We start from the raw sequence: 27,440 nt of genomic DNA on the forward strand, positions 1-27,440 counted from the left end.
TTTGAACATAAAGGGATGCTGTACTTTGTCAAATGGTTTTTCTGCATCCATCGAGATGATCATGTGGTTCTTGTCTTTAAGTCTATTGATGTGGTGAATAGCATTTATTGATTTCCGTATATTGAACCATCCTTGCATCCCAGGAATGAATCCTACTTGATCATGGTGCACAAGTTTTCTGATATGTTTTTGTATTCGATTCGCCAGAATTTTATTGAGAATTTTTGCATCCAAGTTCATTAGAGATATTGGTCTGTAGTTTTCTTTCTTTGAAGTATCTTTGTCTGGTTTTGGAATCAAAGTGATGTTGGCCTCATAGAATGAATTTGGAAGAGCTCCTTCTTTTTCTATTTCTTGAAATAGCTTGAAAAGTATTGGTATTAATTCTTCTTTGAAGTTTTTGTAGAACTCCGCTGTATACCCATCCGGTCCTGGGCTTTTCTTGGTTGGTAGTCTTTTGATGGCTTCTTCCATTTCTTCTTTTGTTATTGGTCTGTTTATATTGTGTGTGTCTTCCTGTCTCAATCTGGGCAAATCATATGCCTTAAGAAATTTATCAATATCTTCATTATCTTCTATTTTCTTGGAATATAGGGTTTCAAAATACTTTCTAATTATCTTCTGTATTTCTGTAGTGTCTGTTGTGATATTGCCTTTTTCATCCCATATGTTAGTAATTTGAGTTCTCTCTCTTCTTCTTTTCGTTAGCATGGCTAAGGGCTTGTCTATCTTATTTATTTTTTCAAAGAACCAACTTTTAGTTTTATCAATTTTTTCAATGGTTTCTTTTGTTTCAATTTCGTTGATTTCTGCTCTAATTTTAATTATTTCTTGTCTTCTACTACATTTGCTGTTGTTTTGCTCTTCCTTTTCTAGGTTTTTGAGGGGTTGTGTGAGTTCATTTATTTGTTGTTTTTTTCTTTTTTTGAGGTAAGAACTCCAAGAAATGAATTTCCCTCTTAAAACTGCTTTCATTGTGTCCCATAGATTCTGGTATGTTGTGTCTGTGTTATCATTTGACTCTAAGAATTTTTTCATCTCCTCCTTTATGTCTTCTATAACCCATTGATCATTCAATAACATATTGTTCATTTTCCATGTGATGTAGGATTTTTCCTTCCTTCTTTTATCATTGATTTCCAATTTCATTCCATTATGATCAGATATGGTGCCTGGTATTATCTCCACGCCTTTATATTTACTAAGAGTTGCATTATGGCATAATATATGGTCTATCTTTGAGTAGGATCCATGTGCTGCTGAGAAGAACGTGTATCCACTTAATGGTGGTTGATATATTCTATATATGTCGGTTAAGTCTAGGTTATTGATTGTGTTGTTGAGTTCTATAGTTTCTTTATTCAGTTTTTGTATAGAGGATCTGTCTAATGGTGAGAATGGTGTGTTGAAGTCACCCATAATTATTGTGTTGTGGTCTATTTGACTCTTGAACTTGAGGAGAGTTTGTTTTATGAACGTTGCAGCTCCATTGTTTGGTGCATACAAATTGATGATTGTTATGTCTTGTTGGTGGATGGTTCCTTTTAACAGTATATAGTGTCCTTCTTTATCCTTCTTTGTTAACTTAGGTTTGAAGTTGATTTTATTCGATATGACTCCTGCTTGCTTCCGAGGTCCATGTGAGTGGTATGATTTTTCCCAATCTTTTACCTTCAGCCTGTGTATGTCTTTTCCTATCATATGAGTCTCCTGAAGGCAGCATATTGTTGGATTTGTTTTTTTGATCCAGGTTACTAGCCTATGTCTCTTGATTGGTGAGTTTAGGCCATTAACATTTAAGGTTACAATTGAGATATGATTTGTACTTCGAGTCATGCTTCTTTATTTATTTATTTTAGTTTGGCTAGTTTTACTTTTTGTTTACTTTCCTCCCCCTTTACTGAGATACCTCCTGCTGTTAGTTTTGGGCACTATTTTTCAATTCCTCTTCTTGTAGTGTTTTGCTCAAAATGCTTTGCAGAGCTGGTTTTCTTGCTGTGAATTCTATTAGCTTTTGTTTATCGTGAAAGATTTTAATTTCATTGTCAAATTTGAAGCTCAATTTTGTTGGATACAGTATTCTTGGTTGGAATCCATTATTTTTCAGCATTTGAAATACATTGTTCCAGGATCTTCTTGCTTTCAAAATCTGTGATGAGAAATCGGTCGTTAACCTAATTGGTTTACCCCTGAATGTAATCTGCCTCTTTTCTCTCATAGCTTTTAATATTCTCTCCTTGTTCTGTACGTTGGCTATCTTCATAATTATATGTCTTGGAGTTGGTCTATTATGGTTTTGAATGTTTGGGGTCCTGTAGGCTTCCAGGATTTGGCAATCCATTCCATCTTTCATCTCTGGGAAGTTTTCTAGAATTATTTCATTTAATATGCTGTCCATTCCTTTGGTTTGAATCTCTGTGCCTTCTTCTATCCCTATGACTCTCAAATTTGGTTTTTTTATGACATCCCATATCTCTTGAATAGATTGCTCGTGGGATTTAAGCATCTTTTCTGTGTTGACTATATTCTTTTCAAGTTGATAAACCTTGTCTTCATTATCTGATGTTCTGACTTCTATTGACCAAGTCTATTTGTAATATTCTCGTTTGAGTTTTTAATTTGGTTTATAGTTTCCTGCAATTCTAGGATTATTGTTTGATTTTTTTTTAAGATCTCTATCTCCTGGTAGAGCTCGTTCTTTGCCATTTGAATTTGTTTGTTTAATTCATTTTCAAAATATACTTTTATTTCTTGGACTTGCTGTCTCATGTCTTCTCTAATATTCCTTTCCATTCGAGTTAGGTATGCCTTGAGTTCTTTCCCTATCCCTGTTTCTGATGTTTCTATGTCCTCCTGTAGAATTGAGTTGTCTTGCATTGTTTGTAATCCTTTTTTCCCTTGTTTTCTCATGTTGTCCACGTTACTTTCCAGCTCTATTTGTTTCTGCTCTCTTCTATAGATTTGTTTTGTTTCTGTATTACTCTGATGTCTCTCCTTTGTGTTGTTAAACTATGCCTGCTAACGTGGTTTCCACTGGGAAGGAATTCCGACGTCCGAGCTCCAGTGACGACACTACTCTGCTATGACGGGCCCCTGTCTCCTTGCCGGGGTGTCCTAATGGGGGGGGTGTGACTGGACTGTCTCTGTTTGGTTTCAGCTCCCGGTCGCGGCAGGCGGGCAGTCTCCAGCCGCCCAGTATCACAGGCCGCGGGCAGGTGATCAGTCGCCAGCGGGCGGGTGTTCTCTACCGCCCAGTTACGCGGGCAGTGGGTGAACTGTCGCCGGCGGGCCTGCAGTTTACAGCTGCCCAGTCGCGATGGCCTTGCCTCTAGTCCACTGGTTTCTCCTGCTAGTCTTGGTTTCTCCTGCTAGACCAGATTTCCCCTGAGTGATGGTTCTCGGCAGTTCAAACTGTACTCTGGGCCTGCCGTTTGTTGGGTGTGGAGGGTGGCTATTGGGAATCCCGGCACTCTATTGTTTTGTTTCCCTTGTGGGGGATAGAACTGTACCGCTTCCTTCCCCCTCTGAAATCCCATACTCAGCCCGGGGGTCAGTGCGGGCTTGGCTGGCGGGATTCCACTGTGTCGCAGTCACTTATCTCCCTGCTTGCTAGTTAATCCATTCTCTGCAGCGCCACGCCTTCTGTAGCCGCGGGGCAGGCCGCGCGAAGCAGACAGCCTGGATCTCCGGGGTCACACAGTTGGCTTTTGGGATCCCCGGCACTCTATGGTTTTGATTTTTTCTGTTTGCCCCTCCCCTAGCGCTGGCTAGACAGGTTTTGTTTTGGCTGCTGATGGGAGGGGGGGTTGAAGGTCAGGTGCCTCTAGTTTTCCCTTAGTCTTTATGCAGGCTCACTCTGATACTCCCTCCTCCTGAAAGCCTAGGAGAGATTTTATGCGAATTCCCCCATGTATGGGGGCTGAGCTGCGTGACACACACCTGTTTTGTTGTTGCAATCTGTCGGAGAGTGGCGGTGGATACTTCAGCTCTCCAAGATGGTGGCCGCTGATTGCCTTAGTGGAGTGTCCCTTGTGGGGGATGGGACTGTACCGCTTCCTTCCCCGTCTATTATTCTTCTATAACAATTTTTCTTAACTTTCTATGGTATTGTTTATATCATCCTATCCCCCCAAATGTAGTATTTCATTAAGGAAAAACTTCATCCCACAGCCTTTCACACCTGTCATTCCTTTTTATGTCACCTTTATATAGCAAAAGTCTTTGAAATAATTACTCATATTAATTTCTAACTGTCCTTTTCTCCCATTAACAATTACTTTTAAGCTATATTTTAATTGAAGAATTTAATACATTCATACAATAGAGAGTTCTAAAATAACAAAAAGGATTGTCCCAGATCCTCAGAACCCTCTGTAAGGATACTAGTTTTTTTTTTTTCCTTAAATCCATTGCAGAATTTTGTCTTTACCATTCCATGGAAATTAAGTTCTCCAATAGTGCTCACTATATATAATATAAGAATATAATAGTAATATTTAGGTGCAGTTACTTCCTTTGATGAAATATTCTCTACTTGGTTATTGTGTCACCATGCTTTCTTAATTTTTCTTCTACCATACTAGCTATTCCTTCTCAGCCTCTACTCTTGGTCTAATATTTAAATGTTAGAAAGCCCACACAGGTTTAGATATCTTCTTCTTCCTATGTATGTCCGTTATAAATTATTATTCCCACAATATTGGCTTTATAAGCCTACTATATGCAGATGAATTCCAAATTAGATCTTTGTCCCAGACCTTTCCTTTAATTTCCAGATTCATTCATGCAGTGGCTTTACTGACATCATCTCTTTGATGTCTAATAGAAATCTCAACCTTAATGTAAAAAATAAATGTCTTACATCATATCCTTCTAGACCTGAAATTGGCACCACTATCCACTAAATTCCTCAAGAAGAAACATTCACAGCATCTTCATTTCTTTTATGTGTTATTATAAGATTAGTTTGTTAACCTTGTATATTAGTTTTTTATTGTTTGTAATTAATAACAATATATTCAGTGGGTTAAAATGAGAGAAATTTACTTTATTCTAGTTATACAGCATAAAATTCAAAAATGACCCATTGAAAACTAAAAGAAATGTTTTGGCTAGCTGATTCCTTCTGGAAGCATCAGAGAAGGATTAATTCATTATCTCTTACAGTTTCTGGTGGCTTTCGGAATTTATTGGTTTTGGGACTTCATCATTCCAATCTCTTTTCTATTATTACATTGCCTCCTCCCTTTCTGCACTCAACCCCTGCTTTGCCTCCTCCTTTAAGAAATCATTGTGATTACATTTAATATAAACCTGATTTTTCCAGGATCAATTTCACAGTTGAATATCCTAATCAAACCTGAAATTTTTTTTCCATCTTGCAGCAAAATTAGTCATAGTAAACAGAACTATGAAGCTAGAAAACAAGTTTTCTGCTCCCGAAATTCAGTGATTTGACAGTGATAAAATAATACTAGACATTCTCTTTCCACAAGGAAGAAAATGGAAGGAAGAAAAGACACTGACCCTAAGTGATTTCTTTTTATTTCTGGCTATAATTTTTATTAGTGCTTTACAATATACATAATACTAAGATTCATTATGTAAAATTCATACCTGCATATAATTTTATAATTTTCTAGTATCATCCCTTTCCCTCTCCTATTCTGTCTCCAATTGCATGATCTACTCTGCTCATTTTCCTTCTTTTATTATTATTATTATTTTAATTAGTACATAATTATATATACTATATAATATATAATATATAATTATATATACTATAATTATAATTGTATATTATATATATATATATATATATATATATATATATATATATATATATATATATACACAGGATTGTTGTGGTATGTTCATACATGAACATAGCACGATTTGATAAACTTTGTTCCCCAATACTTTCACATGCCTTCCCTGCCCTCCTTCCCTGTCAACCCCCTTTCTTTATTCTATTGGTCTCTCTTCTATATACATGAGTTCCACTTTTTTATTCTTTCCCCACAACAATTTCTGAGACAAATGGGGCAACAAACATTATGTTCAAATGCCTGTGATTAATCTACTGTGGCTTGAGTTTCCATAACCTGGTCCTTCAGCTCTTCTATCAGAGTTATTTATCTTTTTTCATAAAGGATAGTCCATATTTGGAGCTGAGTAGCTTTTTCATCCTGTTTCCTGTATATATTTTGTTGTTGTTGTTGTTGTTTTACTCTTAATGGCCTTCTTTTATTCTTGCAGTCTCTGTCCTTACAGTACAAACTAGCAGTGTTTCTGCTGGTATGATATTCTCAAATACTCGTGGATCATTTTGTGCATCATAAGAATTCATACCATTAGAAAAATGGTTCTTACACATATCTCATCTCCGTTCATGGCTTTTGAAAAAACTGTTAACAAAATCCTTGAGTCATATACCTAATCCCTTCAATGTCAGCAAAAAATTATCTAGCCACATTCTACCTTCTTTCAAAAGGACACTTAACTAAGAGTGAATCTTTTAAGATTAGCATCTTTTGAAATTTAGGTAAGTTGAAAATTTTCCAAATACTCAAATATTGGTTTCCTTTTGTGTAATAGTTCTTCCTAAGATTTTTTCTTTTCTTTCACAGTTTACTTTTAGCAGTAATAAGATACCATATCACACCTTCAATGCTTTGCATGAAAATATCCTCAGTTAAATATTCCAAATTTACAACTTGCATATTTTGCTTTTATATAACAAGGACCCCATTACTCCAATCTCTCAAAATATTTTCACTTACTCTTTAATCTTCACTGGAAGTGTGTTTAAAGTTCATATTTCTACCATATTCCTTTTTATGACTATTTAGGTATGCTATAAGATAATATAGGCTTTATCTACTATGTTCTTCATGAGCAAGCCTTCATCGGCATATATTTAAAATCATTAGTTCACCAACAGTCTATTTATGACAATTTAAGTATTCTCTAGGATGATATAGGCTTTCCTCTGCCATATCCCTCACTTCCTCCAAATTTTTCAGCAGAACTTAAAATCTACGTTTTTCTACTAACAGTAGATCCGAGTCATTATAGTATTTTTCTGTCACACTCCTCAAGTTTCTTCTCATCTCTTCCCACTGCCAAATTCCGTAGCTGCATTTTTAGGAATTTGTTAGAGCAGCACGTGCTACTAGTACCATGATTTCTATTATTTTTCTATTATTAATGAGGGAAAGTGCCACAAACTTGGCAGCTTAAAAAACATGATCTAATTTTATAAACAATACAGTTTTGTAGTTCTGGAGATCATGAATCTGAAATTGGTTTCACTGGGCTAAAATCAAAGTGTCATCAGTGCTTGTTTCTTCTAGATGTTCTGAAAAGAGAATCTATATCTCATACATTTTTAAGTGTTGGTGACGACCCATATGCTTTGGCTTGCTCCCCCTTTCTCCTTCCAAGTACATCAATACAATCTGTGCTCTTATATCATTTTATCTTTTACTCCAATTGTCTTTTACCTCTTATAGTAATTCTGGTGATTTCATTTTATGCCTACTTGAACAATCGAGAATATCTCCCAATCTCCACATTCTTAACTTGATCTCATAATACAAAGTCCTTTTTGCCACGTAAGAAAATGATTAGGTTTCAGGGATTAAGATATGGATATTGTGGGGGTGTTCATTATTCATTATTTGAGTGTTCATTATTTATTGGATGAATGAGAAAAATAATGAAATCTGTATCATAATTCTTATTTGAATTTTGGAAGTTAACTCATTCAATTAACAAGGAATATAATCACAAGTATAATAAATAAATGAAACATAGGTAAAACAAAAAAAAGCTAGGATGAGAAGAAAATTGAAATTGTGTTCACAAATAGAGGATTTATAGTAGGGGATGATAAACAGAGAAGGAATAAAGGATTTTGAGGGGAACAAAATTTCCCTCCAGAACAAATCAAGAAATTAGAATTATCAATCATATTAAATAATACATCTGAACAATCATTTTAAAAACCAAAACTTTATAAAAGCACAATGAAAATATTACATATAATTACTCTTGTCATAAATTTACCAGTTTTATCTAGAGTCTTGTTATTTTATTCAAAGAAGAAACATATCTTTTCTTCATTTCATTTTTTGAATTTCCATTACTAAAGGGAACAGTGATACAATACATAATTGGAAAACAGAAGCCCAAATTATCATTCTAGTCCATTATGATTATAGATTTTATGTTCAGTTTAATAAATATTTGTCTACTTTTTCATTATTAAGATATTCTCTATCATCTCCTAGAAACTTTGTTGTTTTACCTTCATCTGTAGTTCCACAATCCATTTGGAATTGATTTTGCTGTATAAAGTGAGGTAGGGATCAAGAACTACATTTTTCCTTGCAGATACCCAATTAACTGAAAACATTTATTGAAAACACAATCTCATCCTAGAACACAACAATTTATGGAAAAATTGTGTGATTGTGTCTATGTAAGTTTTTTTTTATAACTTATTCTTTTACATTGGTTAATTCTCTTTGTTTCATTCTTGTCTTTAATAACTGTCGTTTATAAATAACTTGATGCATTAATTTTATATTTTTCATATATGTTATTTTCTTCAAAAATTTCTTATTTATTAATCTTTCATTTTCATATAAAATGTAAAAAAATATTAGTAACATCAAAAAGTGTCAAAAATTTGGGGGGATTACATTGGTCTTCCAATATCTGAGGACTATGTATACCTCCATTTATTTATATTTCCTTCAATTTATGTTAATATTGTTTTCTACTTTACAGTGTCAAGGCATCGGGCCTATATTACTTAAACTTACTCCTAAATATTTTAGTATTTTAATGTAATTATATAATAGTATTTTAAAATATATGCTAATTGTTTTGACCATAGAACACTGAAATATGATTGATTTTCAAATTATATTTTTATATGTACTAAATTTACTTATAATTCTAGTAGTTTATCTATAGATATTTTAAATTTTCCCTTAAACAGTCATGCTGTCTATAAATGATGAGTTTTCATCTCAGGAGGCTGAGGCAGAAGGATCACAAGTTCAAAGCTACCAGCAGCAAAAGCAAGGTGCTAAGCAACTCAGTGAGACCCTGTCTCTAAATAAAATACAAAATAGGGCTGGGGGTGTGGGTTAGTGTTGAGTGCCTCTGACTTCAATTCCCAGTACCCAGGAAAAAATAATGAGTTTTATTTCTTCCTTTATTTTTTACACATTTATTTTCTCTTTCCTCATATTTTTCTTCTTGTCACACAATAAAATGTTATATTGAAGTTGTCTTGGTGGACATACTTGTCCTGTTCCTGAACTCAGGGGAAAAGTTAGCAACTTTCACCATTGCATATTATACATGTTATTCATTTTATGTAGATGCCCTTCATTAAATTAAGGAAGTTTATATATATATATTTTCTTCTCTATGACTTGTATTATTAATGAGTTTTAGAGTTTACCTAATGATTTTTTTGTACATATTAGGATGATCACTTAATTTTCTTTCCTTTATTCTAATTCTTAATGTGACGAAATACAAATGTTAAAAAAGTTAAATAGTCTACAATTGGTTGTGATATAATGTACTTCCTATGTATCGAACTTATCAAAAATGTTTAAGGATTTGGGGGATTTTTGTATCTATATTTGTGAGATAAAGTTCAGCAAATTTACTTTTTACTAATGATCTAATAGGGTTTACGTATAAAAATTATACTCTTAGGGGGAAAATGATGTGATAGAATTTCTTTCTATTCTTTGAAGAGGTTTGTAAATAGTTATTATTTCTTTCTTAGGTGTTTGGGAGAGTTGGTCAATGACAGTCAGAACTGGAGTACTCTGTGTCGGTTAGTTTTTTAGTTATTGAGTAAACATCTTTAGTGTATGAACAATAATTCAGATTTTCTGTTTCCCCTTATTTTAGTTTTTTTAAAAATATTTTTTAGTTGCCAATGGATTTTTAAGTTTGTTTATTTATATGTGGTGCTGAGGATCAAACCCAGGGCCTCACACATATTAGGCAAGCGCTCTACCACTGAGCCACAACCCCAAACTCATATTTTAGTTTTTGTGTATTCTTCTCTAAGTAGTTTGTCTACTACATATAAATTTTCAAAATAATTGGAATAAAATTTTTATTTTAAATTTTATTTCTGCCTTTATCTTTATTTTATTTTCTTCCTGTATAGTTTGGCTTTAATTTGCTTTTCTATATTTAGTTCATTGAGATGGATACTTAGATCACAGATTTTCATCCTCTCCTTTTCTAATATGGGCATCTCAGTTTATAAGTTCTTCCATAAATAGATCTTTGCATTCCATAAGTATCCAAATATTATAGTTTTATTTGCTATATTTAAAATATTATTCAAAATATTTTAATTAATTTTTTATTTGATCTAATATCTTACAGATGACAACAGAATGCATTTTAATTCATAGTACACAAATGGAGCACAATTTTTCATTTATCTGGTTGTACACAAAGTAGAGTCATACCATTTATGTCTTCATACATGTACCTAGGATAATGATGTCCATCTCATTCTACCATCTTTCTTACCACCATGTCCCCTACCTTCTGCTCCCTCCCTTTGCCCTATTCAAAGTTCCTTCTTTCCTTCTATGGTCTCCCTCACCCCCATTATGGATCCACATCCACTTAGAAAACATTGGCCTTTGGTTTTTTGGGGATTGGCTTACTTCACTTAGCAAGATATTCTCCAACTCCATCAATTTACCTGCAAGTGCCATAATTTTATTCTCTTTTAATGCTGAGTACTATGTGTATATATACCACATTTTCTTTATACATTCATCTATCATAAATCAATAAATGTAATTCATCACATCAATAGACTTAAAGATAAGAATCATATGATCATTTCAATTGATGTAGAAAAAGCATTCAACAAAATATAGCACCCCTTCATGTTCAAAACTCTAGAAAAATTAGGGATAATGGGAACATATCTCAACATTATAAAAGCTATCTATGCTAAGCCCCAAGCCAACATCACTCTAAATGGAGAAAAATGGCAATTATTCCCTCTAAAAATTGGAATGATTTTTCATATCTCTATGTTTTTAAAATAAAATCAATTAAATATTTAAAAAATAAATATGGCAAACTAATTTTTAAAAATAAAATGTGCAGAACTCTTACTTCACAGATCGCTTTACTGAATGCATTGCTTAAATATAGCATATAGGCAATTTGTAACAGATTTTTTACTGTTATTTTTATTTATGTTGTAGTGTAATATTAAGATACTAAACTTATGTTTATATAGTAAAGCAGTAGTACTTTGTACCTAGGATAATGATGTCCATCTCATTCCACCATCTTTCTTTAGAAGTTTCTCAGCAGCTCAATTAGAAACTATCACCATGAATAAATAAATAAATAAAATTTTAAAAAATAAATAAAAACTGGAACAAGACAGGGATTCCCTCTGTCACCACTTATATTTAACATAGTTCTGGAAACATTAGAGCAATTACACAGATGAAATTAAAGGGATACGGATAGAAAAAGAACTCAAACTATCACTATTTGCCACCAACGTGATTCTATACTTAGAGGATCATAAAAATTTCACCACAAAACTTCCACAACTAAAAAATAAATTCAGCAAAGTAACGGGATATAAAATCAATACCCATAAATCAAAATTATTTATGTACATCAGTAAGAAATCCTCTGAAATAGAAACTAGGAAAACTATCCCATTTATGACAGCCTCAAAAAAATACTTGGGAATCAACTTAATGAAAGAGGTGAAAGACATCTACAATGAAAACTACAGAACACTAAAGAAAGAAATTAAAGAAGATCTTAGAAGATGGAAAGATCTTCCTTGTTCTTGGATAGGCAGAATTGATATTGTCAAATATTTTTTAAATTTTTATTGTGACTCATTCTTTAATATTACTGTAAAATCCATTTATATGCCTTAAGATGAACTGTTTTCATTTTGATGTTTTCAAAATTTACACCGTCTTCAAGTACTTGATTATATTATGTCTTAGTGAAGATCTCAGTATATTTAATGTATTTGAAATTACTTGGGCTTCAGGGACCTGGACATTCATTTCTCTCTTTGGATATGAGAAAATTTTTCTCAGTATTTCTTTTAATATGCTCCAGTCCCTTTATCTTTCTCTGCCATTCAGGAAAGGGAAAAATGTATGAATTAGTTTGCTTGACAGTGTCCCATAATTCTCATAGGCTTTTTCATTCTTATTCAGTTATTTTTTCTTTTTCCCTTTCTCCTAATTTTGCCAAGTAGTTCGTTATTTTTTCTCTTTTCTAATTGATCAAATCTGCTGCCAAATCTCTCTATGGAATTTTTTTCAGTTTAGTCATTATATTCTTTTTTTTCTTTTTTTTATTGTTGGTCGTTCAAAACATTACATAGTTCTTGATATATCATATTTCACATTTTGATTCAAGTGGGTTATGAACTCCCATTTTTACCCCATATACATATTGCAGAATTACATCAGTTACACTTCCATTGATTTACATATTGCCATACTAGTGTCTGTTGTATTCTGCTGCCTTTCCTATCCTCTACTATCCCCCCTCCCCTCCTCTCTCTACCCGCTCTACTGTAATTCATCTCCCCCTTGTATTATTTTTCCCTTTCCCCTCACTTCCTCTTGTATGTAATTTTGTATAACCATGAGGGTCTCCTTCCACTTCCAAGCAATTTCCCTTCCCTCTCACTTTCCCTCCCACCTCTTATCCCACCTCTTATGTTAATCTTCTTCTCATGCTCTTCATCCCTACTCTGTTCTTAGTTACTCTCCTTATATCAAAGAAGACATTTGGCATTTGTTTTTTAGGGATTGGCTGGCTTCACTTACCATAATCTGCTCTAATGCCATCCATTTCCCTCCAAATTCTATGATTTTGTCATTTTTTAATGCAGAGTAATACTCCATTGTTTATAGATGCCACATTATTTTATCCATTCATCTATTGAAGGGCATCTGGGTTGGTTCCACAGTCTTGCTATTGTGAATTGTGCTGCTATGAACATCAATGTAGCAGTGTCTCTGTAGCATGCTCTTTTTAGGTCTTTAGGGAATAGACCAAGAAGGGGAATAGCTGGGTCAAATGGTGGTTCCATTCCCAGCTTTCCAAGAAATCTCCATACTGCTTTCCAAATTGGCTGCACCAATTTGCAGTCCCACCAACAATGAGCAAGTGTACCCTTTTCCCCACATCCTCGCCAGCACTTGTTGTTGTTTGACTTCCTAATGGCTGCCAATCTTACTGGAGTGAGATGGTATCTTAGGGTGGTTTTGATTTGCATTTCTCTGACTGCTAGCGATGCTGAGCATTTTTTTATGTACTTGTTGATTGATAGTATGTCCTCCTCTGAGAATTGTCTGTTCAGGTCCTTGGCCCATCTGTTGATTGGGTTATTTGTTATCTTATTGTCTAATTTTTTGAATTCTTTGTATACTCTGGATATTAGGGCTCTATCGGAAGTGTGAGGAGTAAAGATTTGTTCCAAGGACGTAGGCTCCCTATTTACCTCTCTTATTGTTTCTTTTGCTGAGAAAAAACTTTTTAGTTTGAGTAAGTCCCATTTGTTGATTCTAGTTATTAACTCTTGTGCTATGGGTGTCCTATTGAGGAATTTGGGCCCCGACCCCACAGTATGTAGATCGTAGCCAACTTTTTCTTCTATCAGACGCTGTGTCTCTGATTTTATATCAAGCTCCTTGATCCATTTTGAGTTAGCTTTTGTGCATGGCGAGAGAAAGGAATTCAGTTTCATTTTGATGCATATGGATTTCCAGTTTTCCCAGCACCATTTGTTGAAGATGCTATCCTGCCTCCATTGCATGCTTTTAGCCACTTTATCAAATATAAGATAGTTGTAGTTTTGTGGATTGGTTTCTGTGTCCTCTATTCTGTACCATTGGTCCACCAGCCTGTTTTGGTACCAGTACCATGCTGTTTTTGTTACAATTGCTCTGTAGTATAGTTTGAAGTCTGGTATCGCTATACTGCCTGATTCACACTTCCTGCTTAGCATTGTTTTTGCTATTCTGGGTCTTTTGTTTTTCCATATGAATTTCATGATAGCTTTATCTATTTCTACAAGAAATGTCATTGGGGTTTTGATTGGCATTGCATTAAACCTATAGAGAACTTTTGGTAATATTGCCATTTTGATGATGTTAGTTCTGCCTATCCATGAACAGGGTATATTTTTCCATCTTCTAAGATCTTCTTCTATTTCTCTCTTTAGGGTTCTGTAGTTTTCATTGTACAAGTCTTTCACCTCTTTTGTTAGGTTGATTCCCAAGTATTTTATTTTATTTTATTTTATTTTATTTTATTTTTAATATTTACTTTTTAGTTTTTGGCGGACACAGTATCTTTGTATGTGGTGCTGAGGATCGAACCCGGGTCGCACGCATGCCAGGCGAGCGCGCTACCGCTTGAGCCACATCCCCAGCCCCAAGTATTTTATTTTTTGAGGATATTGTGAATGGAGTGTTTTTCCTCATTTCTATTTCAGAGGATTTGTCACTGATATACAGGAATGCCTTTGATTTATGCATGTTGATTTTATATCCTGCCACTTTGCTAAATTCATTTATTAGCTCTAATAGTTTCTTTGTAGTCCCTTTTGGGTCTGCTAGGTATAGAATTATGTCATCTGCAAATAGTGATAATTTAAGTTCTTCTTTTCCTATTTTATGCCTTTAATTTCTTTCGTATGTCTAATTGCTCTGGCCAGTGTTTCGAGAAATATGTCGAACAGAAGTGGTGAGAGAGGGCATCCCTGTCTTGTTCCAGATTTTAGAGGGAATGCCTTCAATTTTTCTCCATTCAGAATGATGCTAGCCTGAGGCTTAGCATAGATTGCTTTTACAATGTTGAGGTATGTTCCTGTTATCCCTAGTTTTTCTAGAGTTTTGAACATAAAGGGATGCTGTACTTTGTCGAATGCTTTTTCTGCATCTATTGAGATGATCATATGGTTCTTAATTTTAAGTCTATTGATGTGGTGAATAACATTTATTGATTTCCATATATTGAACCAGCCTTGCATCCCAGGGATGAATCCTACTTGATCATGATGCACAATTTTTTGATATGTTTTTGAATCCGATTCACCAGAATTTTATTGAGGATTTTTGCATCTAGGTTCATTAGAGATATTGGTCTGTAGTTTTCTTTCTTTGAAGTGTCTTTGTCTGGTTTAGGAATCAGGGTGATGTTGGCCTCGTAGAATGAATTTGGAAGTTCTCCCTCTTTTTCTATTTCCTGAAATAGCTTGAAAAGTATTGGTATTAGTTCCTCTTTAAAAGTTTTGTAAAACTCTGCTGTATACCCATCCGGTCCTGGGCTTTTCTTAGTTGGTAGTATTTTGATGGTTTCTTCTATTTCTTCAATTGATATTGGTCTGTTTAGGTTGTCTATATCCTCCTGACTCAATCTGGGCCGATCATATGACTTAAGAAATTTCTCGATGCCTTCACTATCTTCTATTTTATTGGAGTATAAGGATTCAAAATAATTTCTGATTATCTTCTGTATTTCTGAAGTGTCTGTTGTGATGTTTCCTTTTTCATCCCGTATGCTAGTAATTTGAGTTCTCTCTCTTCTTCTCTTTGTTAGCATGGCTAAGGGTCTGTCAATTTTATTTATTTTTTCAAAGAACCAACTTTTAGTTTTTTCAATTTTTTCAATTGTTTCTTTTGTTTTGATTTCATTAATTTCAGCTCTGATTTTAATTATTTCTTGCCTTCTACTTCTTTTGCTGTTGTTTTGCTCTTCTTTTTCTAGGATTTTGAGATGAAGCATGAGATCATTTTTTTGTTGGTTTTTTCTTTTTTTAAGGAATGAACTCCAAGCAATGAATTTTCCTCTTAGAACTGCTTTCAATGTGTCCCATAGATTCCGATATGTTGTGTCTGTGTTTTCATTTATCACTAAGAATTTTTTAATTTCCTCCTTGATGTCTTCTATAACCCATTGATCATTCCGTAACCTATTGTTCATTCTCCAAGTGATGCATGATTTTTCCTTCCTTCTTTTATCATTGATTTTCAGTTTCATTCCATTATGATCAGATAAGATGCATGGTATTATCTCTGCTCCTTTATATTGTCTAAGAGTTGCCCTGTGACATAATATATGATCTATTTTTGAGAAGGATCCATGTGCTGCTGAGAAAAAAGTGTAACTGCTTGGTGTTGGGTGGTATATTCTATATATGTCAATTAAGTCTAGGTTATTAATTGTGTTATTGAGTTCTATAGTTTACTTATTCAACTTTTGTTTGGAAGATCTGTCCAGTGGTGAGAGAGGTGTGTTGAAGTCTCCCATGATTATTGTATGGTGGTCTATTAGACTCTTGAACTTGAGAAGAGTTTGCTTGATGAACATAGCTGCACCGTTGTTTGGGGCATATATATTTATGATTGTTATGTCTTGTTGGTGTATGGTTCCCTTGAGCAGTATGTAGTGTCCCTCTTTATCCATTTTGATTAACTTTGGCTTGAAATCTATTTTATTTGATATGAGTCTGGACACTCCTGCTTGTTTCTGAAGTCCATATGAGTGATATGATTTTTCCCAACCTTTCACCTTCAGTCTATGTATATCTTTTCCTATCAAATGCGTCTCCTGTAGGCAGCATATTGTTGGGTCTTGTTTTGTGATCCATTCTACTAGCCTGTGTCTCTTAATTGGTGAATTTAAGCCATTAACATTTAGGGTTATTATTGAGATATGGTTTGTTCTTCCAGCCATATTTGTTTATTTATGTTACTAAACATGGTTTGTTTTCCTCTTTGATTATTTTCCCCCTTTACTGTCCTACCTCCCACTGTTGGTTTTCATTGTTGTTTTCCATTTCCTCTTCCTGAAATGTTTTGCCAAGGATGTTTTGAAGAGATGGTTTTCTAGCTGCAAATTCTTTTAACTTTTGTTTATCGTGGAAGGTTTTAATTTCATCTTGCATCCTGAAGCTTAATTTCGCTGGATACATGATTCTTGGTTGGAACCCATTTTCTTTCAGAGTTTGAAATATGTTATTCCAGGATCTTCTAGCTTTCAGAGTCTGTGTTGAAAGATCAGGTGTTATCCTGATTGGTTTACCCCTAAATGTAATCTGCTTCCTTTCTCTTGTAGCTTTTAAAATTCTCTCCTTATTCTGTATGCTGGGCATCTTCATTATAATGTGTCTAGGTGTGGATCTCTTATGATTTTGCACATTCGGCGTCCTGTAGGCTTCTAGGATTTGGGATTCTGTCTCATTCTTCAAGTCTGGGAAGTTTTCTCGTTTTATGTCATTGAATAGATTGCTCATTCCTTTGGTTTGGACCTCTATACCTTCCTGTATCCCAATGACTCTTAAGTTTGGTCTTTTTATGTTGTCCCATATTTCTTGAATGTTCTGCTCATGGTTCGTTAACAGTCTTGCTGAGCTGTCTATGTTCTTTTCAAGTTGAAATACTTTGTCTTCATTGTCTGATGTTCTATCTTCTAAGTGTTCTACTCTGCTGGTAGTATTCTCAGTTGAGTTTTTAAGTTGGTTTATTGCTTCCTGCATTTCTAGGATTTCTGTTTTTGTTTTTTATTACCTCTATCTCCCTGTATAGTTGATCTTTTGCTTCTTGGATTTGTTTATGTAATTCATTGTCGAAGTGATCTTTCATTGACTGATTTTGCTGTCTAATGTCTTCCTTGAGACTCCAGATCATCTGAAGCATGTATATCTTGAATTCTTTATCTGACATTCCATCTGCTGCAGCTATTACCTCTTCTAAAGTTGAGTTGACCTGCATTGCTTGTGGTCCTTTCTTTCCTTGTTGTTTCATACTGCTCGCGTTGCTTTCTGCTTGGTGAAACTGTTGTGTTTTTGAAATTTCCCCCTATATATTTATATTACTCTTGTATAGTTGAAAAGTCTCCCTTGCAGGGCAGGCAGCGGCTGTGCTCCTCCTCCAGTTGGTGTGACGTGTCTACCACGCCCGCGGACCCCTGGGGCTGTTCTGCCGGTCGGTCGTGGGTCTGCCTACCTTGCAGGCGCTGGCGGCAGCTCTGCTCTGCCCTTACAGCAATTGGGGTGACGTGTCTACCATGCCGGGGGGTCGCTTGGCCTGTTCCGGGCACGGGAGGTGGCTCTGCTCTGCCCCTACTCCAATTGGTGTGACGTGTCTACCATGCCAGGGGGTCGCTGGGCCTGTTCTGGGCGCGGGAGGCGAATCTGCTCTACCCCTACTCCAATTGGTGTGACGTAACTACCATGCCGGCAGGCCACTGGGCCTGTTCAGGGTGCGGGCAGCGGCTCTGCTCTGCCCCTACTCCAATTGGGGTGACGTGACTACCACGCCGGCGGGCCTCTGGGCCTGTCCCGGGCGCGGGCGGCGGCTCTCCTCTGCCCCTCCTCCAATTGGTGTGACGTGTCTACCACGCCTGCGTACCGCTGGGCCTGTTGTGCCGGTCGGTCGCAGGTCTGCCTACCTTGCGGGCGCGGGTGGCGGCTCTGCTCTGCCCCTTCTCCAATTGGGGTGATGTGACTACCACGCCTGCGGGTCGTTGGGTCTGTTCCGGATGCGGGCAGCGGCTCTGCTCTGCCCCTACTCCAATTGCTGTGACGTGTCTACCATGCCGGCAGGCCGTTGGGCCTGTCCCGCCGGTCGGTCGCAGGTCTGCCTACCTTGCGGGCTCAGGCGGCGGCTCTGCTCGGCCCCCACTGCAGTTGGGGTGAAGCGATACCACGTCGGCGGGTCACCAGGCCTGTTCCGGGTGCGGGCGGCGGCTCTGCTCTGCCCCTACTCCTATTGGTGGGATGTGTCTACCACGCCGGGGGGTCACTGGGCCTGTTCCGGGCGCAGGTGGCAGCTCTGCTCTGCCCCTACTCCAATTGGTGTGACGTGTCTACCACGCCAGCAGGCCGCTGAGCCTGTCCCGCTGGTCGGTCTAGTCATTATATTCTTTAGCACCAAAATTTGTTTGGTTCTTCTTTATGGTTTCCATCTCTTTGTTTAACTCTTTTCATTTTCTTTGGGTATTGTTTTCCTGATTCCATCCAGTTTTCTATCAGTATTTTTCTTGCAGCTCATACTGAGTTTCTTTAAGATGATTGTTTTGAATTCAGTTTTAGATAATTTCTAAATCTCCATTTCTTTGGGGGTGGGTTATTGGTATTTTACATTGTTCCTTTGATTATATCATATTTCCATGGTTGTTCATGATCCCCATGGCTTTGTATTTGTATAGATGCATAATCTACTTTTTATAGACTGATTTTGGTAGGTAAAGCCTTCCACTCTTTAACCCATAAAGAAACTCTTGACAGGTCTTCTGACATAGTCCAGAGGTGGGTTTGTGACTAAAGTCCTTAGGCAGGCTTGCCTGGTGCCTGAGCTCTCTGAGATGGTCTGATGTCTGGATCCACAGGGACTGAGTTAGCATGAATGACCATTGAGCCTGAGTTTTCAAAAGATTTTCAGATCCCATAATGTCTCTACAACTTGGGTTCTTGGAGATAACCCTAGAGCCTGAGTTCATAGAAACTGGCACTCACTGGGATAGTCCTGGAGCCTTAGTCTGTGGGACTGGGTTCCTGGGGGTTACCCTGTAGTCTGGGTCTGTAAAGAGGATTCTGGAGCCTCAATTTGCCTGGCCTGGACTGAATGCCAGGGTCTACTTAGGTGAGTCTGCAACAGACCTCTACCCTGAGTCTACTAGAGTCTTGGGCAAGCCTGGTACTGGGAAAGCCTATAGCTTGCATTCAGGGAAGCTAGTATAAAACCTGAGTCTGTGGGAGTTCATTTGGGACAGTATGGCATTGGGCTCCATAGGTGGATCTCCAACCTAGGTTCATTAAAGTAAGCCTGGTTTTTGCAAAAGCTGAAGTGTGGAATTTCAGGATCTGGCTTCTTCCCTGGGGCTTCAGAAACCTGACTGGCTCTGGATTGGCTTTGAGTCTATGTCTGGGGGAACCAGTCTGGAAGCTGCTGGATGTACAGGTTGTACTCTGGAGCCTGGTGTCACAAGTACTGGCACAGTGCTAGTGTACATGTTTGCCAACCTAGGCCTATTGTGGATATAGAATTTTGGTTCAAGGATGCTGACTTGAAACTTGAGACTATGGCAGCTTGCCTGGCAGTGGTATGACTCTGAATGCTGGGGTCATGTGGGCTGGCCTGGTAATAATATATCTTGCCCAGGTCTTCCAATGCTGGCTTTGCATTGGCTGGACTTAGAGCCTGTATTCATGGGGACATTTCTGAAGACTGGGCCTTCAGGTGCTTTCCTGGTTTTTGGAGGCACAGGGGCATAGCTGTAACTGGATCTATGAGAGTCAAACTGGAATCTGGAACTATAGGAGCCAACACAGGTGAGATTCATGTGAAAATCAATTCACTGAAGTGTAAGGATAAGATATTAGAATGCCAATTTATATATTTCACTTCATCTTTGAAATTTTTTACCTTGATTCATGATTAATAGTGCATGTAGTAGACAAAGAACTATATGTACAACATATCGAGTTGTCCTGAAAATGGTGTATTTATAAAATTTTTCCAAAAATAAAATTTAGAAAATAAAACTTCAGACTGTGAGAAGGAAGACAAAATCAATGCCAGTATAAAATCTTTCTTCTCCCAATAAAAGGGTAGAAATATAGACATCTTGGCAGATTTCTACACTGTTAAATTTTCAGGGATGCAGCTCATGATACCATCTATATACTGAATTGAATTAATGCATACTCATCAAAGACTCTCCATACTGCTTTCCAGAGTGATTGCACCAATTTACAGTCCCAACAGCAATGTATGAGTGTACCTTTTCCCCCACATCCTCACCAACATTGACTGTTGCTTATATTCTTGATAATTGCTATTCTGACCAGAGTGAGATGAGATCCTAGAATAGTTTTGATTTGTATTTCTCTAATTGCTAGACATGTGGAACATTATTTCATATATTTGTTAGTCGATTATATTTATTCATCTGTGAAGTGATGGTTCAGTTCTTTGCCCATTTATTGATTCATTTATTTGATTTTTTAGTGTTAATATTTTGGATTCTTTATGTATTCTGGAGATTAATTATCTATTGTAGGTGCATGTGGTAAGGATTTTCTCCCAATCTGTAGGCTCTCTCTTCACATTATTGATTTTTTTTTCCATTGCTGAGAAGAAGATTTTTAGTGGAAATTCATAGCATTTATCGGTTTTTAATTTTACTTCTTGCACTTTAGGGGTCTTGTTAAGGAAGTCAGATCCTAAGCCAACATGGTAAAGATTTGGGCCTACTTTTTCTTCTGTTAGGCACAAGGTCTCTATTCTACTGCACAAGTTTTTGGTCCATTTTGAATTGAGTTTTGCACATGGTTTAAGATAGGGGTTCAATTTGATTTTGTTACATATAGATTTTTAATTTTCCCAGTACCATTTGTTGAATAGGTTATCTTTTCCTCAGTCAATGTTTTTGGCAGCTTTGTCTAGTATGAGATAACTGTATTTATGTGGGCTTGTCTCTATGTAGTCTATTCTGTATCATTGATCTAGGACCCAACTCATTCCACTCCTTGGTTTATACCCAAAGGAGTTAAAATCAGCATACTACAGTGACACAGCCATATCAATGTTTGTAGCAGCTCAACTCACAATACCTAAACTATGGAACAAACATAGGTGCCTTTCAACAGATTAATGAATGCAGAAATTGTGGTACATATACACAATTGAATATTATTCAGCTTTAAAGAAGAATAAAATTATGGAATTTGCAGGTAAGTGGATGGAGCTGCAGAATATCACACTAAACAAAATGAGCCTATCCCAAAACACCAAAGGCCAAATGTTTTCTCTGATATGCAGATTTTAATTCACACTGGAGAGGGGGCTAAGGAGAAGAGTTACTTTGGGTTAGGCAGAGGGAAGTGAAGTATGGAGATAGGAAGAATAGTAGAATGAATCAAACATTATTACCCTATATGCATATATGACTACATGACCATGTGATTTTGCAATCATACACAACAACAAGAATGAAGAGTTATGCTGTATTTATTTATGATGTGTCAAAGTTCATTCTACTGTTTTGTATAACTAATTAGAACACATCAAATATTAAAATATACTTATGCTCATCAAGTTTCAGAATTGTTAGTGATATATTTTATATTATGTGTGACATATATGAACTCATGAAATAAAGTTACTAGTAAAAAAAACACTAGTAGGTCATTGATTAATGTTTTTGAAAAAGTACAAATTTCAGAAATCTAAAATGTTTTCATTTTCAACACTATTTAGAGAAGTGGTTCTTAACCAGATATCAGTATCACAACCACCTGTGAGATTTTTAAAAATATATACTTTATCAACCTAGAGATTGTAACCCAATCTAGCAATAGTTCTCTGATATTTTCATTTTTTTTAATTTCCAAATTCTCTTTTTACATCTAGTTTACAACCACTAGCTTAGAAACTGTTTTACTCAGTGTCTTTTATAGATTTTTTAAAGTTAGTTGTTATTTAATGATACATAAGGACTGTGTTTTATGCTGGGTATTAGAGCTTTATTTTGGAAGTGAAAATAGTTTTGACTCAAATATAAATAGATTTCACTATTTTGATTTATTTTGTGTTTAAGAATTGATGATGAGAGATTGCATGGATTTACAAAGTGTAGTTATTGAATGATTATATTTATGGCTATTATTATTGATAATATAAATTCAATTAAAAAATTTTTCTTTTTTTTGACAGACAAGACGTGAACATCAGAACATATGCTAATCCCATTCCAAGTAAGAACTTAGTCTTTGAAGTTCAATTATTTTTTACATTTTAAAATAATTTTAGCAAATAATGACTAGAATCTTCTGTTAAATATGACAAATCAAAAACTTCCTTGAACTTGTGATAAAACATAATGAATGCATGTTTGTGTTCTGACCTTAATATGGGTTTGTATTAGCTAACTTAAAATGAAAGACTTGTTTAGCTTTTCCTTCCTCCTCATAGTATAAAATCTGCTTACTTATTTAACTTCATCTTGTGTCCAAAAATCAAAATTACAAAACCCAAATTAAGGAGAACAAATATAGTTAGAGAGGTGAATGTAATTACTGAACATCCCATTTGTTGAAGAGCTGCAACTTTGGAAATTCTAATTAATATATTGAGCTGAAATAATTTATTATGCTAAAATTTTTTCCAATGATTCTTCCCTCTGGAAATATAGAAAGAAAACTGTAACATTGTGATTAAGAATGTGAACTCAGGGGTCAACTTGTCTATATGTGAACCTTTACTATTTAATAGCTTTATGATTTGAGGGAAGAATTTAACTTCATTCATAAAAAATGGAGGTAATTGTCTTATCTATTTCAAAGAGTTTTGTAATGAATAAGTGGGTTTACATACATTAAGCACTTGGAACATAGTTTGACAATATTAAACACTACATAAATGTTAACAATTGCAGTTATGTTATCACTACTACTACTACTTTCTCATATAGTAGCTCTTTAAATATATGAATAAAGTGATCACATCTCTCACTAGACTCTTCATCTCCAGGAGAACTATCCTGAGTTTTGAATACCATTGCTCTTTTGAAATAGCTTATGAGTAATTTGATTTTCCTAATTATTCTATTCTGGATGCCCTCAAGTGTATATACGCCATTCTTTAAGAAGTTTTGTCATACTCACTACTTGGTCAATAGCCCTAAGCTCTATTGTTTGGGATAATATTGAAGTGACAGTGGTGCTAAAACAAGCATTCAAAATTAATCAATCAAACATCGTACTGAATAATTTATGGTCAGCATTGCACTAATTATTGTGGGAACTATAGAAGGAATCATAATATTATCTGCAATCTAACCAAAATGGCATAAGGAAAACAAACTAAAACAAAGGAGATGATGTAGGCATTTGGAATGAAACAGTTAATCTTTATCTGTTCTCCATTCCCACTATTTTATTTTACCAACATGATTTAGGTAAATATTTATGAAACTTTTAAATCCAGGAAATAAAATTATAAATGTTACATTAAGCAGAATTCAATATTAAACAGAGTAATTGATTTTTATTTTCCCCGATTATTATACAAATAAATTACAAGTCTCCAGGAAAGAAGCTATATTTTGAGTTATCCTAATTATACATACATATATATATATATATATATATATATATATATATATATATATATATATTGCTGAAGAATGTTTCAGTGTTGATGCAAGTCTTACTATTAATTTCAAATTATTTATTGCTTTCTCTCATTTTAGTCAGTGAAACTAGTGGAAAATCATGGAATCAAGAACACTTTGCTTGGACATTTCCCAAACCATCCATGCCAAGTAGAAAAGAGAAATCAAGACCTTCAGAATTACAAATCACAGTTTCTGTAAGTAGGGAAAAGATTATTATAAACTTAATCTAAATTGGTACAACCTATGTAAATAAGCCATATAAAAATAATCTAATACCTGGAAGCAGATTTTGAATTTATTTTTCTCTGTTGAACAGATTGCCTCAAACTTGTTTCAGATTAAACTCTTATTTGTACATGTTACTTTACATCAAAGTCATTACATAGCTAATGAATTAAGCAATCTTGAAGCCTAATGCTATATCTGGTGGTTACTGTCAGAAAATGTTCACCAGCTACACACAAAAATAACCTAAAATTTGAATATTATAGCAGAAGTGATTTTATGGTTTTGCAGCTTCCTATATTCTTTGATTTGCAATTGAGGTTACGTGATACTAGAAGATTGAAGTTTACTATTCCTTCTATAAAAATCCTATTAATTAGCAAAGCATAAAACTAGTATGCATGGGACACCTATTTTGCTATCACAATATTTTTAAAGCATCTCCCAAAGTTACAGCTAATACATTCATTCAAAGGCCATTAATTATACTGGTATTGATCTAAGAAGCATACTTCTCTTCATGTTTCTCTTTTAATATCATATGAACATTTGATTGTTGGTGTCTCTACTGGAATATTCAAAGAGTATAATAAGTAAATATAAAATCAGTTTTTGTGGCAACTTATTAAAACCACATTTGACAAATCTTTGGATATGAGTTGAAAACCAATTATATCACTGCTACTCAAGTTTATGTAGATCAAATTAAATGTTTGTTTCATTTTTTTGTCCTCATTTTCAACAACACTCCACAGTCATGATTTCAGGTTTTCATTTTGACCAGAGACTTGAAAAGCAGAAATAGAAAGTTTGTTCTGAATAATATACCTATCACAAGAATATTCCTGATAAATTTCAAAGTGATCAGTTTTTCCTGCCTAACTCAGGGGGAAAAAAGGCATGCAACATGTCAGAGATAATGTTCCAAAAGGACCACACTTTTGATTGTCAGGACAGATCATAGATGTCATAGATCACTAAGAACCTGTTCCAATCCTAATATGAATCATTAAGAGTATCCTAACATTTCCCTTAAAGTCATCTAATTTTCAAAGCAGAATTATGACACATACACATACACACACACAACACAACCTTAAAATAGAAAAAAATATTATATTCAATTTTGAATAGATTATTAATGAAAAGATAAACTATTTCAATGTGGCAATATGAAAATATAGAACATTCACAAATTCTCATTATTCTAACTTATCTTTTCAGAGGCAATACCAAAGAAAACTAGAGGAAGGTCAGAAGCCAGCTCATATATGGATAAGGCATTCTTTTAGAAAAATTTTTCAAAGGCCATCCATTTACCTAGCTATCGGTATACAGGCTCCATTCAGACATCATTATAATCCCAAAACCCGTGATATAAGGGCAGAAATTAAAACGTCAAAAGATGTTAAAAATAGAACAATTTTAGAGAATTATTCCAAGAAAGAAACAGGCCCATATGTAGCAAATCCAGAATCCAAGAAAATAGTAAAAGATGATAAGCCTAAAAGAATAAGTAAAGGAGATAAAACACCATCAAAAACATCATTTGAAAGTGAAATATTTAAGAAATCAAAATCAAAATCAGAAAAAAATCCAGAATTCAAATATTCTAAGTTAGTCTCTAAAACATATTCAAATAAATATATGAAAAATACAATGAATTCCAAGAAGAGAGATACTGAATCCACATACTCAAGAAACAATCCAAAGAAAGACTCTAAGGTGATCTTAAAGAAGAATTCTGATGGCAAATCAGAGACTTGCTCAATAAATATTTCAAATGTAGATTTAATTATGTATTTGGAGGAGATTGATACTAAATCCATGGATGTCGATACATGGTCAAACAATTACTCACAGAACAATTCAAAGAAAGATGCAAAGAAGGAAAAAAAGGAGGGGAAAAAGAAGGGCGGAAAAAAAGGCTCTGATGCAGAATCTGAAGACTCAAAAGATGCAAAGAAGAAGGATAAGAAAGGTGGAAAGAAGGATAAGAAGAAGGATTCAAAGAAGGACACAGAGTCTACTGATGCTGAATCTGAAGAGTCAAAAGATGGAAAGAAAGATGATAAGAAGGATAAGAAATCAAAGAAAGGTGACAAGAAGAAGGATTCAAAGAAGGACACAGAGTCCACTGATGCTGAATCTGAAGAGTCAAAAGATACAAAGAAAGATGATAAGAAGGATAAGAAATCAAAGAAAGGTGACAAGAAGAAGGATTCAAAAAAAGATGCAGCCTCTACTGAGGAATCTGAATCTGAAGGGGATACCAAAAAAGGTAAAAAGAAGGGCAAGAAAAATGCCAAAAAGAAGAAGGATGCAGGATCTACTGATGCTGATTCTGAGTCTGAAGGGGATGCCAAAAAAGGTAAAAAGAAGGGCAAGAAAGATGCCAAAAAGAAGAAGGGTGGAGAGTCTACTGAAAGTGAGACTGATGCAGAGGCAATAGATGGTAAGAAAGGTTCAAAGAAAGAGTCCAAGGATGCAAAGAAGGAAATAGAGTCTACTACGGATGACTCTGATAAATCACTAAGTAAACAGGATTCTAAAAAGATAACTGAGGACTCAGATGCCACTTCCACAGATTCGAGGAAGGCACCAACAGACCTGAAGAGAGGTGGATCCAGAAGGTCATCCAAAAAGACTACTTTCCAAGAAAAAGAGAAGCAAACAATTACAGGTAGAGTTCCTCCAACAAGAGAAAGACCACCACTCCCTCCTTGTGAGCCTTTTTTACCATCACCTAAAGTGAAACGTGACTGTCGGTGCAAGATGCCTCCTCCACCTCCAAAACAAAGATATGCTCCTTTGGTATGTTTACTCCTGTTTTATTTTTCAGGGAAAATAGATTTTTAAATTTAAGACTTTTAAAAGTTTGAATTTACATATTTTCTAAATAATAGCTCTCTTTTAATTGTAATAATGTACAAATTTGGTCTCAGAGGCAGGAGAGATTA

General features: G+C 35.2%; 1 protein-coding gene across 1 annotated transcript in view; it reads left to right on the forward strand.

Moving 5' to 3' along the window:
* CYLC1 (cylicin 1) overlaps nt 1–27,440 on the forward strand; it is a gene marked incomplete at both ends in the record, with an annotated part of 104,846 nt that overhangs the window by 64,795 nt on the left and 12,611 nt on the right. The window contains 4 exons of the mRNA XM_081277710.1: nt 19,937–20,082; nt 22,794–22,834; nt 24,331–24,449; nt 25,705–27,294. Of these exons, the coding sequence (XP_081133836.1) occupies nt 19,937–20,082; nt 22,794–22,834; nt 24,331–24,449; nt 25,705–27,294 (1,896 nt within the window). The remainder of the gene's footprint in view (nt 1–19,936; nt 20,083–22,793; nt 22,835–24,330; nt 24,450–25,704; nt 27,295–27,440) is intronic.

This window comes from Spermophilus citellus (genome assembly GCF_964194105.1).
Source record: "Spermophilus citellus genome assembly, chromosome: X".
Lineage (NCBI taxonomy): Eukaryota > Metazoa > Chordata > Mammalia > Rodentia > Sciuridae > Spermophilus > Spermophilus citellus.